This window comes from Bufo gargarizans, chromosome 1 (assembly GCF_014858855.1).
Source record: "Bufo gargarizans isolate SCDJY-AF-19 chromosome 1, ASM1485885v1, whole genome shotgun sequence".
Classification (NCBI taxonomy): Eukaryota; Metazoa; Chordata; class Amphibia; order Anura; family Bufonidae; genus Bufo; species Bufo gargarizans.
In genome coordinates, this window is record NC_058080.1 from 356,924,027 (window position 1) to 356,937,277 (window position 13,251).

The 13,251-nt window shown below is 41.5% G+C and overlaps 1 protein-coding gene across 3 annotated transcripts in view; it reads left to right on the forward strand.

Annotated features, from left to right (window-relative positions):
• AP3D1 (adaptor related protein complex 3 subunit delta 1) overlaps nucleotides 1-13,251 on the forward strand; it is a 113,535-nt gene that overhangs the window by 41,588 nt on the left and 58,696 nt on the right. For all 3 annotated transcript variants that reach the window (XM_044269007.1, XM_044269011.1, XM_044269016.1), the window contains exons 10-15: nucleotides 2,421-2,470; nucleotides 3,833-3,881; nucleotides 3,960-4,105; nucleotides 4,203-4,351; nucleotides 6,533-6,763; nucleotides 8,183-8,414. In XM_044269007.1, the coding sequence (XP_044124942.1) occupies nucleotides 2,421-2,470; nucleotides 3,833-3,881; nucleotides 3,960-4,105; nucleotides 4,203-4,351; nucleotides 6,533-6,763; nucleotides 8,183-8,414 (857 nt within the window). The remainder of the gene's footprint in view (nucleotides 1-2,420; nucleotides 2,471-3,832; nucleotides 3,882-3,959; nucleotides 4,106-4,202; nucleotides 4,352-6,532; nucleotides 6,764-8,182; nucleotides 8,415-13,251) is intronic.

Below are 13,251 nucleotides of genomic sequence, written 5' to 3' on the forward strand. Positions count from 1 at the left end.
CAATTCAGATATATTTTAAATGCAGAAACCATAACCTGAATGCTCTCGTGCTGTGACTCTGCCATCTGTCTCTTGGAAGATCAACCATTTGTATTCTAGCAAAAAAAGGAAGGAGGAAATTATTCTTCTAAAACATTAGCAGCTTTTATTGCAAAACATAAAAATTGCAGACCTATGTGTTTCATGATATACAGACGTGGCAGGACACAAGGCATTGTAAACCAGCAAGGGCCAATGGGAACAGATGCGTATCCATGCATGGGAAGGAATACAGCTGAGGAAGCTATGTGCTGCTTCCTGTCCCGGCCTGCTGGTCATGTGATTGCTGGGACCTGGATAGTGCAGGAGCTGTTGGGTCTGCCATAGACCTCGATCAGCCCTGCAATGAGGCTGTACAGCGATGAATAATACTGTACAGCCTCTCTGGGGGCTATTTTCCTGTAACTGGGGCTACTGTGTCAGTCGCAGTTACAGTAGAAATCAATAAAAAATGTGAAAAATTGAAGTTAAATGTCTCCAAGAGGTCCGTCCGTAACAACTGGCTCTACAAAAATATCACATGATCTACCCCATTAAGTGAACGGCGTAAAAAAATATAAAAAAGAAGCCCTGGCTGCCATGGTATGTTAGTGAGCAGCATTATACTCACGTGTGCCGTGGCCGCCGGGCGCTCCTTCTTCTCATATAAGCATTAGTAATGCGCCGCACAGACAGAAGAAGGAGCACCCGGCGGCCACGCCGCACGCGAGTATAATGCTGCTCACTAACATACCATGGTAGCCAGGGCTTCAGTAGTGTCCTGGCTACCATGGTAACCGATCGGAGCCCCAGCATTACACTGCTGGGACTCTGATCGGAACTGCCCACTGCCACCAATGATGGGGGGACGACCCTGTGGCCACTGCCACCAATGAATGAATAATACTAGGGGGGGGGGGCCGGGTTGAGTTACCAGAGGGGGCTGATAAGAGGGAGAGGCACATGAGGGGCTGATATTGGACTTTTGGTTGGTCAGTGGTCACAAAATAAATGTGTTATTTATTTAATTGTTATAATTGGTATCGGTGGGTACTTAAATAAGAGCATCGGTACTCGGTCCAAAAAAAAAAAAATGGTATTGGGACATCCCTATTATAAACCACTTGTTCTGGTACAGAATTAACCCTGTAATGTTTTTGTTGTTACTAGAAGTCAATTGACTAGTTACAGATGCCCAAAATGGTGAAAAATGACATATAAAAGTATAACAATTAACGTCTCCTTGTGGCTGCCTGGCTGCCCCCGTACAGTGTAACGTCTCCTTGTGGCTGCCCCCGTACAGTGTAACGTCTCCTTGTGGCCCCAAGTGTTTTTTCTTCTAAATTTCTTAATATAGTTATCGTGGGAATATTTTTGATATCGTCCAACCCTAGGATGTCTTCAGTTCAGTCTTTTTGACTTTTCAGGACGGAGATAATACCGCAGCATGCTGCAGTTTTATCTCCGGACAAAAAAACTGAACACTTGCCTGAATGAATTTTTTTCCACAGGAATGTATTAGTGCCGGATCTGGCATTCAAATTGTCGCATTGACAGATCCAGTATTCCGGTCTGCGCATGCGCAGACCTTTTAAAAATGTGAGAAAAAATATACCGTATCCGTTTTGTCTGATGACACCGGAAAAAAAACGGATCCAGTATTGCAATGCATTTTTCTGACCAGGCATTTTTCAGACTGATCAGGATCCTGATCAGTCTGAAAAATGCCTGTTCAGTCAGAAAAAATGACATGCGATTGCATACAGCGTTCCAAAGTTATCAACACATAAAGTAACACGTCACATTGCTGTACACTTTGAACACCAGGTGGAGACATACGTTTCTAAGTAAATTGACCTTTTTTTGTTACAGCATACATATGCATTTTATAGATCATAAAATCTATTTACAATTGTAGTAGGATAACTGCCCAAGTTAAAGGTTGGCATGAAAGTCTCATGTAAAAGGTTCTGATTTGGAAACGGATTCCTGCTGACTGCACCATTGAAACTGGCCTTGTTACATGTCAGATGGACGTAATTCTTTATTCCCTCTTTGTAAAAGTAGTATAAAAATAAAAAATAGTTAATTTTCTGGTCTCTGTTTTAGGGTGGCTATACATATTAGGTAAATGCCTTCTGACCCCACCAGTTTCGGTAGGGCTGGAAGACCATCTAATCTGTATGGTATTCTGAATCTTCCCAGATGGCGGCTGTTGGGGAAAGAAGAGATGGGCATTTTGGATCTCAGCATGCCCAGTCCTTTGTTCCCCAGGGAGATAAGCCACTGTCAGATATGTCTGCAGTGGCTTTTTCCCTTTCCATATAGAGAACACATGCAAACTCTGCCTAAATTCTTTATGCAGCAGTACAGTCAAATTAATTGTTAACTTTGTTTCACAGTTTTGATATCGCTGTCATCAGGGATGCCCAACCACAGTGCTAGCATTCAGGTAGGTCAATCATTTTATTTCCCCATATAAGAATTGGCTTAAAGAAGCACTCCAGGAATGTTTTGTTTGCTTATAGTGTGCAGGTTAGGCCATGCATACCTACTGTTCAGATGCCTGGCCCTGGAATCTCATGCATAGGTGCAGTAAGGATCTCAGAGCTGTCGTCTCTGCTTTGATATCTTCACTGCATATGCACCAATGGTACTCTGCCACCGGTGCATGTACGAGATTACAAGGCCAGGCATCGGAGCAGTGAGGATTCCTAGCCCTGTTGATCTCACTAGGAGGGGGAGCAGCAACAGGGAGATGCAGAGGTGAAGTGGTGCTCTCGGGGTCTAGCCAAGCTTCTTGGTGCTCTGAGCACGTTACTTACATACTGCTAAAGATAAGAGTATTATTAATGCATTAGTAATACCGGTTGCAGAGACACCATGATCAACACTAACAGGCACTATGCCTGGTTTAATAGGGTTCATCATCATGACAAATGTCATATTTAAATTGCATTCCACACTACCAAACATACAGGAGAACACAGCACTACATGATGTCTCCTAATGTAGACATTCTCTTTCCTTTTTTCCATTTGACCCACACAGTCACAACATCTTTGTCACATGTTGCCACCTTTGCAAAGTTTTCCAGGCATCTTAGGTTCCCCCCATTTCCATCATTTTCCCCTCCTTCTCAAGACATCCTGTGCCCCCACAGTGTCATCCTGCTGCCTCCCCCAATAATGTGCCCTATTCGCTGCCCAATTCTGCCAAATACTATACTGCAGAAAAAGAATGCTCCCTGAAAATACTTTTACTACAGATAGTTCCCCCCCTTCCATAATTATGACCATATACTATTCTAAAAATGTTTAGCCCAGCATATAGTGCCCCTGACAGTCATAGTGCCACAGTGTCCCCAAAAAATAATTGTCGAGCTCACACCTATAGTAATAATTCTCTCCCAGTGCCCCCAATAGTAATTATGCTCCTCCAGTGTTCCCAATTATAATGCCCCCATATTGCCCATAGTAATAGTAGTAATGCTTCCCATATTACTATACCCTATAGTACCCCAGTAGTATTCAAGCCCACCATTGTGCCCCTTTTAGTACCCCCTGAAAGTTATTTGGCTGCCCCATTCATGCGAATGCTGCTTGTATGACCCTTACATGATCCTTTTGGAAATTCTCCTTTATGAAATGAATGAATTTTATATGGCAACAGCTCTCAGTCCCATAACTATTACTGGCGCAGGTTACAAAGTGTGCCGCTATCTTATTGGGTACTTTGTACTAGTGTGTCCACCTCTGTAGCAGATGTCTGCGTGTTACTATTGTTTTGTTTTTTTTTTGTTTTTTTTTTGTAGCTGTGTGTTCAGAAGCTCCGGATTCTTATTGAAGATTCAGACCAGAATTGTAAGTGAAATGTTTTAGCAAACTAACTTCCCACCTCCCCACCCCATAGTATGGCTGACAGTGTACTTCTTTTGGCAGTGAAGTATCTAGGATTGCTTGCTATGTCCAAGATTTTGAAAACTCACCCAAAGTCAGTACAGTCCCACAAAGATCTCATCCTTCAGTGTCTGGATGACAAGGATGAATCAATTAGATTACGAGCCCTGGATCTTCTTTATGGAATGGTAAGAAACAAGAGCTCTGCAGGTGCCCTGGTCCATATGACTGATCAGTAGGCTTGCACTGACAAAGTTTACATTTCACTGTCTTTTTGTCTGACAGGTGTCGAAGAAGAATTTGATGGAGATTGTCAAGAAGCTCATGATTCATGTTGACAAAGCAGAAGGAACTGCCTACAGGGATGAACTACTGACCAAAATTATTGATATATGTAGCCAGTCTAACTACCAGTACATTACCAACTTTGAGTGGTTAGTATTTAAGCACATGGTATGATTGTGTTTATATCAATGTATATATAAATGTTGAGATCTGTTCAAAACCCTTGTCCACCCTTATGACCTGGAAGTGCATATATAAAAGGAACATTGGCAATTGTTTGTTTCGTCTTTTAATATCTACATTTGGGAAATTTGAGAATTTTTGAATTTAAACTTTCTTTTTAAACTAATCCCCTTAAACTAGTCCCCTTGTATCATAGACTTAAATGGAATTTTTACAGGCTGCCTGTCCAGTGGTCCTTCAGGCACGGCTTAGCAGGCAGCTTACTAGGACTGACCTGGCGGCCTTCACACTGCCTCAGGCTGTCAAAGCAACTGATTGGACCCATACAAATTTGCTGTGGATGCTTTGATCAGAAGACAGAGGGAGCACCCTCCCTCTGTCTATTATACACTCATGTTGCGGTCGCTATTGACTGTGGCATCTGAGGTGGGTAAATCGCTGAAATCAGAGAGATCTCCAATCTCAGTCATTGCATATGGGTGTCTGCTATTATACAGCTGGCACTTGCTGCGTATTATGTGGGCTCAGCTGGTGAGCCTGCTCCATGCATTCCCTTAAAGAGGACTTTTCATGTTTATGTTGTATTTTTTCTATTTTTTTTTCTTCTATTTTTTGTTTAGATAAATACCTTTACTTGCAGGGTACCCCTGGCTGATGCTGCAACCCTGCCTGTTTTTTTTCAAATATCGCTCCTACGCTCTCCTGCAGTTTTCTAGGGAGAAGGTGAGCTTTTTTTTCTCCCTGGCTGTGACGCTCTCCGCTGTGATTGGGCAGCTCACAGGGAGAAGGAGACATTGGTTGAAAAACCCTGGCGTCTCCTCCCTGTACCGATGCTCAGTATTTACATACTGAGCGGGAAAACTGCAGTTGGGCGTAGGAGCGATATTTGAAAAAAACAGGCAGAGTGGCAGCATCAGCGGGGGTACCTGACAAGGAAAGGTATTTATCTAAACTAAAAAAAAACATGAAAGGTCCTCTTTAAAGCAACTGACGTACATATAGGGCATTTTGCGTTAATAGGATGACAGTGCTAAAACTATTTATGCTGTGTATGCAAGAAAACGCCCAGCAGGAGTGGTAAAAATATCATTCACCCAGTGGAGAACAGAAAAGTGTCCTTTTTGTTAGGTCACCTATATAATGTTTTATTTTATTTTTTTACAAATTGAATCAATAGGCAACGTATGGCTCTGTCTGCCTATACAGTGGCATACATCAAAGCCTTCTGTAAAGCGCATACATGAGTCCGTACACCTGACATACATGACAGAAGGCTCAGGCCTAATGTGAACAGAGCCTAAAGCTGTTGACCTCGTTTGGCTGCATCTTTAGTATCCTGAGAAAGCAGGCAATGACAGGTCTTTTAACATCTATGGTAACAGAAGCTGATAGTTTCGGGTGTCTAGAAGACCTATTTGCACCGCAGTTGGTTAACAAAAAAATCCTAAGAAAAGTAGAGTTGCCTTTATTGAAGCCTGAACAGTAATGGATGATTAGACTAGATTTATTGTTCCCACAAATGTTTGAAAACTTTTTGACCAAAGCAAAAAAAAAGTTTAAAACACATATTTTAGCTCCACCTCTGCAAGCATCAACTGTGCAAGGGAGCAGTGGCTGCAGTCTTGTCCATGTGAGCTGGAGAAGACTAAGGGGGGAATTTATCATTGTAGGTGTACTGGAGTATAGCTATGAAGATGGGGCACAGTAAGAATACGGTTGACGCCAGTGCAATGTAGTTGTGCCTATTTCAGTAAAAAGTCGCATATCATAAATGTGTCACAAAAGTGATCTACACTTAAATTCTGACCAAAACTTCAGTCCTAATATGTAGATTGTGCTAGAAGGGGAAGTACTCAGTCGCAAAAATTTGGGGACTTTTCTAAGTCTACCCAATTCTTTTGAAGGCAACTTGACTGTGTGGCACAAGGTAAACCATGCAGCTTGTATCATAGCTGTATATTTTGCGGCCTCTTTGACAACTCCTGTTTGTCCATTGTAGCTGCTATAGGGTTAACTGGCACGCTTTTGGCAAGGAGAAGCTGCAGCACATTACTGTAGCTTTAGTTTTACTTAAACTGGATTATTTATGTGGAAAGAATGAGTCTTCTTATTGTCCATTTCTAACAATCATAACTTTTTTTCTGTAGGTATATTAGTATTCTGGTAGAACTTACTCGTCTAGAAGGAACCCGCCATGGCCACCTAATAGCTGCTCAAATGCTTGATGTTGCTATCCGAGTGAAAGCCATACGAAAATGTGCAGTCTCGCAGATGGCCACGTTACTTGACAATGCTCACCTTTTGGCCAGCAACACACAGCGCAATGGAATCTGTGAAGTCCTTTATGCAGCTGCCTGGATCTGTGGCGAGTTTTCGGAGTAAGAATTTTTCTTAGGCTGCATGTTTCTGTGTTAGGGTACTTTCACACTTGTGTTGTTGCATTTCGGCAGGCAGTTCTGTCGCTGGGACTGCCTGCCGGATCCGGAAATACATATGCAAATGGTAGCATTTGTAGATGGATTCGGATGCTGATCCATCTCACCAATCCCGGATCCGTCTCTCTGGTGTCATCTGGAAAAACTGATCCAGTATTTATTTTTTCAAATTTTTAAAGGTCTGCGCATGCGCAGACCGGAAAGCTGGGTCCATTTTTTCCGGAACACTTTTTAATGGAAAATAATGCTGGATTCGACATTCTGGCATGCTGCTGTATTTTCTCCGGCCAAATACCGTAAAAGTGACTAAACTGAAGACATCCTGAACGGATTGCTCGCCATTCGGAATGCATTAGGATAAAAACTAGTGTGAAAGTACACTTAGGGGAATCATTTATAAGAACAGATCTCTTTTTCTATAACTTCAAAAGTCCCTATAGCCATCTGAACCTTCCTCTTCCAGTAAGAACCTGGAGGTTATACGTTGGGCTACTTTCACACTGGTGTTTTGGCTTTCCATTTCTGAGACCCGTTCAGGGCTCTCACAAGCGGTCCAAAACGGATCAGTTTTGCCCTAATGCATTCTGAATGGAAAAGGATCCTCTTAGAATACATCAGTTTGCCTCTGTTTAGTCACCATTCGGTTCTGGAGGCGAACTCCAAAACGCTGCCCCTGCAATGTGGTGCAGAGCATGACGAAACCGTCCTGGCACACAATGTAAGTCAATGGGGATGTATCCATTTTCTCTGACACAATAGAAAACTGATTCGTCCCCCATTGACTTTCAGTGGGGCTCATGACGGATGCGTCATGGGTATAGAAGACCTAATACAACCGGACACGTTCATGACGGATGCATGCGGTTGTATTATGGTAACTGAAGCGTTTTTGCAGATCAATGGCGGATGTGAAAGTAACCTTAAAGAGGACTTTTCACCACTCCTAGTAACTACGTGCATTCCCCATGTAATATTAATTCTAGAGCCTCTATTCTCATGGCTCTATGTTGTGCCATTATTTCTACTAGAAGTTAGGAAAGAAATGCTAGCAGCTTGCAAAGAAGGTCGAGCTGGGATGAGTCCCTGCAACAGACATGCCAGGAGAGTTTACAGGTCCTCTTTAATGTCTGCTATTGCAGTAGACGAAGTGACCGTCTGTAATCTGCCACTAATTCTCCGGAGCAGGTTGGAGTAAACGGCTTGCTATCCTGTATGGTTCATGTCTTATTGAGATCACAGGGGTCCAGTATTCTTCTAGCCTTCTCAGACTCCTTAGGGTAATTTCGTGAGCCGTCTAAATGTATCTAAAAGCACAAAAAGTGTCTCCTGACATAACTGCTTATTTTTTCCCCTGTATTTTAGGCACCTCCTAGAGCCACAGCAGACATTGGAGGCAATGCTGAGGCCAAAAGTCACTACTCTGCCGGGGCATATTCAGGCGGTTTATGTACAGAATGTGGTGAAATTATATTCTTGTATGCTGCAGCGCAAAGAACAGGAGGGAGATGAAGAAGCCGCACAGGAGATCACTCAGCTTATGATTGACAGACTCCCCCAATTTGTACAAAGCGCAGACTTGGAAGTTCAGGAGAGGGTAAGTAGCAGCTATTTGGCTCTGGTACAAATGTACTTGCCACTTATGTTCACACTTGCTCGCCAGTGTATTTGAGGTCATTATCTTCCAGTAATCTGTCAGCATGTAGAGAAAGCTGTTAAACTGGGTATGGGATGCATTCACTAATGCACATTCATGAGGAGTCATGTCGGTATTCAGATTTAAGAGGTTCACAATCTTACTGGAAGGAGGTAATCTTTCTATGATAATCTTCTGAAATTATATATGCAAAAAACATACAAAATTGTCGATGGATGCTCCTAAATTAGTTTTTTTTTTCTGATTCTTTTCTGATTTCTTGTTAGATAGATAGGTCTGAAAATCACATCATTATTAGAAAAAGCTGTAGTACAATACTACTTATGCAGAGCTTGTTAAGAGCTCATTTGCATCCCTTTCTTCCCAGAATTCCAGAGGAGCATGAATGGCTTATAAGTCTCACGCCAATTAAGCATTGCCCCCCCCAAAAGCATGTATAAAGGCAAGTTGTTTACTGTGTAAACAAAAGAGAGAGGGCGCACCATAGGGTAAAAACGTTTGGAAATTCGGATTAAATCCCAATTTGGGAGGCTCACCTTGCAGAGTTGCGCAATTATAGGCACAACGCTATTGTAGACATGTGGGAGATGATTTAATCCCCAATATGAAGGTTGGTATGCAGCCACGGATGTAGATGTCCTCGGATAAGCGTGCCTAGGCCCACACGGAGGATTAAAATGACAGGAAGAAAAGGAACATCCCTCGGCGCAAGGAACCAACCAGAGGTAGACGGTGAATCTTCAAGAGTTTTATTGCAATCGCACATCGCGTTTCGGGGAAAGGGTCCCCTTCATCAGGTGAAGAATATTGCATAGAAAGTGGACAAACATGCTGGATATATATACACAAAAATGGTCACATGCAAACAAGGTCAGAGGGGAGGTGGGCGTTACCTCAAAGCAGAAACAAAGTCATTGGTACATAAAACAATGCAAATAGGTACACAAATGAACAAACTAACCCTTTGGGTTTACAGACTAATTCATAAGTGTATTTATAAAACATTAACATGAAGAAGCATCGCCTCTAGATGCAGCCCATGGCTGGGGAGGAGGAACAGCATCACACAGGGTCACATGATCGCAGTTCCGATCATGTGACTTGTGATGCAATGCTTGTTGCTGGGTGACAGGACGCTGAACAGCCGGCTTAGAAGGAAACCCGGCATACTGAAAGGTCCTGCGTCATGCTGCTTTCTTGATATGATCGATGGCGCTACAGAAAGAAGAGATGTGACGCCCTACTTCACTAAAAATAAAAATAAAAACATTAGCAGAAAGATTACGATAGATAAATAAATGAATGCATGAATCTAACAGCATTAGTCCAAGAAACAAATTAATGATTTGAATGCAGAAAAAGGAGCGATCCAAAAGCAAATATCTTGGATGTAAATCTATAAAATGACATATATATATAAAAAATTCATTAATCCCACAAATAATTCCACAAACAAACGCCATAAAATTGAATAGGTGATATCAGATCTGTACGTATGGGACTCTGTATACATGTACATATGGGACTCTGTATACAAAAAATAAAATAAAAATTAAATATTCATTTTATATGAATATATATATATATATATATATATAGATATAGATATAGATATATATAGATATATAAAAATAGTGCATGATAGACACTACAGACTAGAAATAAATAAAAAAATTAGATAATAAAGATCGATCTAGAAATAAATAAAAAAATTAGATAATAAAGATTATATATATATATTATGAACATGATTAAAACAACAATATTGATGATATAAAAAATTGATGATAAATAATCTATAATATCAGTAACGGTAGTCATGTGACCCTAAAAGTTTATTTCAAAAGCCTCATTCAGACCGTTTGGATTGAGACAGTCGAGTTTAAAAATCCAATACATTTCACGTTTGCGAAGGGTCTGAATGGTATTCCGACAGCTGTCATTTACCTGTTCGATGGGTGTGACCTTAAACCCGGAGAAGCACCCATCGTGATGTTCTGTCGCATGGCGGGATATACTGTGCTGTAAAAATTACTTTTTTACATTAGATCTGTGCTTGTTAAGCCTATTCCGTAGGGTTTGGATAGTGCGACCTACATACAGTAGGCCGCATGGGCATTCCAACAGGTAAATGACATTCTGAGAGCCACAACTAAGATGGTTTTTTATAGAAAAGGAATCCCCAGTAGATTTGCTGCGAAAGGATGATGTAGTGTTAATGGTCAAACAGCACAAACACCTCGATAAATTACATTTATAACTCCCCCCCCAAAAGCATTGCACACGGCCGTGTTCCGCGGCCGAGAGCGGTCCGTGGTAACACTGCCTGGATTCCTGTTCAGAGCAGGAGCGCACAGCGTCATTGGTTGCTATGACACAGTGCCCTTCATGCTGCCATTGCTGTACAGCAATACACCATATGGGATAAATACGGTCATATTTTCCATTTGGGCCTGAGGCAGGGTTTAAAGCAAGCTTTACTTTATCAGGCCAGCTACAATAGCAATCAAATGGCTCCTGTAATCTCACCTTGGCCCATTCAGTTGTCGATGGAAGGCCCTCCCTTTAAGGCTGGTTTCTGACCTGAGCGTTTTACAGCACGTTCCTACGCGCTGTAAAACGCTCAACAAGGAGAAACCAATGCTTCCCTATTGGCATGGTTCTCACCTGGGCGTTTTACAGCGCGTACGATCGCGCTGTAAAACGCCCGACGCCCCAAGAAGTACATGAGCTTCTTTGGGGCGTCTTGTCGCGCGTTCCCGTACATAGACTTCCTGGAACACGCGACAATGGGCGTTCGCTTGTCTCTGTATGCGCGATTGCAAACGCCGGTACAATCGCGCATACAGAGCGCGACATCCCGAACGCTCAGGTGTGAACCCAGTGTCAATGATTGCTTAGCTTTTGTGGTTGCAGTTGACCATAGAAACTAAGGGGTTAAATGTTTGTGATCAGATTAACCTCCGATCACAGAAATTGCTGGCGGTTATGTGCTGTGTAAGAAGCAGGCACCAACTATCTGGTGCCAGGTCAGCCCTTCAGCTAGTGCCATTGCATGTCACAAAGGGGTTAAAAAAAATATATTTTTCAAAATTGCCCACAAAAGGTTAAAGAAACTCCTCACTGATCCAGCTCTACTGTTATTCCAATGCTTGTCTTGTACCCGCCGCTGTTTACTTTGTGGCCCTAGCTCTACACACAAGGAAAAGCTTGCTTGGCCAATCTTTGGATGAGGTGGCACTGCAGCCAGTGATAAGTTTAGTGGGCCTTTTCCATATATTAAATCAAGACTAGAAATTGATGCGCCACGACCGGGGGATCAGTGAGGGGAGATTTTTTATTTTATTTTTAACAATATTTTTGGAAAAACCCTTTAAACAGAATATTATTAAAGCAGCACATTACCTCTAGAGAGGGAACCCTTCAAGCTACAGTTTAGAAGACTGTGTCCAGGGCACTAATTAGACATATAAAGGATTTTGTTGAATGGCACATATTTATAGGCGTGGTATGTTGGTTGACTTCATGCCATTACTTCAGCATTTCTGGATGACCCAGCACATCTATGTATTACATGACCAGTTTTTGCAGGTCCCCCACAGGGGAACTGGACACATGTGTCCATGTTCCCTCAGTAGATACCCTGTGATCACCACCTCTTCTTCCAAGAAACCCATGTAGAAGTGGGTAACCCCTTAAGGACCCTGACATATATCACCTTAAGGCCAGGCCATTTTTTTACAAATCTGACTTTTCCAGGCCATTCTGAGATTGTTTTCTCGTCACATATTGTACTTCAAATTTCTCTACTTTTAGAATAGATGATAATAATACCTCCAAAAATAGTTATTACTTTACATTTCCCATATGTCTACTTCATGTTTTGATCATTTTGTGAATGCCATTTTTTTTTTGGGGGATGTTTAGAAGGCTTAGAAATTTAGCAGCAAATCTTGAAGTTTTTCCAAAACCCACTTTTTAAGGACCAGTTCAGGTCTGAAGTCACTTTGTGAGGCTTACATAATAGAAACCACCTAAAAATGACCCCATTTTAGAAACTACACCCCTAAAGGTATTCTAAACTTTTTTTTTACACCCTTTCTTAATCCTTCAGGTGTTCCACAAGAATTAATGGAAAATGGAGATGAAATTTAGAAAAAAAAATTTGGGGAGATTTTTTTCCATTTTAATCTTTCTTTTTTTTTTTTTTCCTAACAAAGCAAGGGTTAACAGCTAAAAAAAAAAACTATATTTATTGCCCTGATTCTGTAGTTTACAGAAACACCCTATATGTCGTGGTAAACTGCTTTACGGGCACACGGTAGGACACAGAAGGAAAGGAATGCCATACGGTTTCTGGAAGGCAGATTTTGCTGCACTGGTTTTTTGACACCATGTCCCATTTAAAGCCCCGCTGATGCTCCCCTAGAGTAGAAAATCCCAAAAAGCGACCCCATTTTGGAAACTACGGGATAAGGTGGCAGTTTTGTTGGTACTATTTTAGGGTACATATGATTTTTGGTTGCTTTATATTACACTTTTTGTGAGGCAAGGTAACAAAAAATAGCTGTTTTGGCACCGTTTTTATATTTTGTAATTTGCAATGTTCATCTGACAGGTTAGATCATGTGGTATTTTTTATAGAGCAGGTTGTTAAGGATGCGACTATACCCAAAAATTGCTTTTTTGACATTGTTTTTATTTGTGAGTTTTACACTATGATTTTTATTTTTTTTTAAACAAAAAAAAAAAATCATGTTTTAGTGTCTCCATAGTC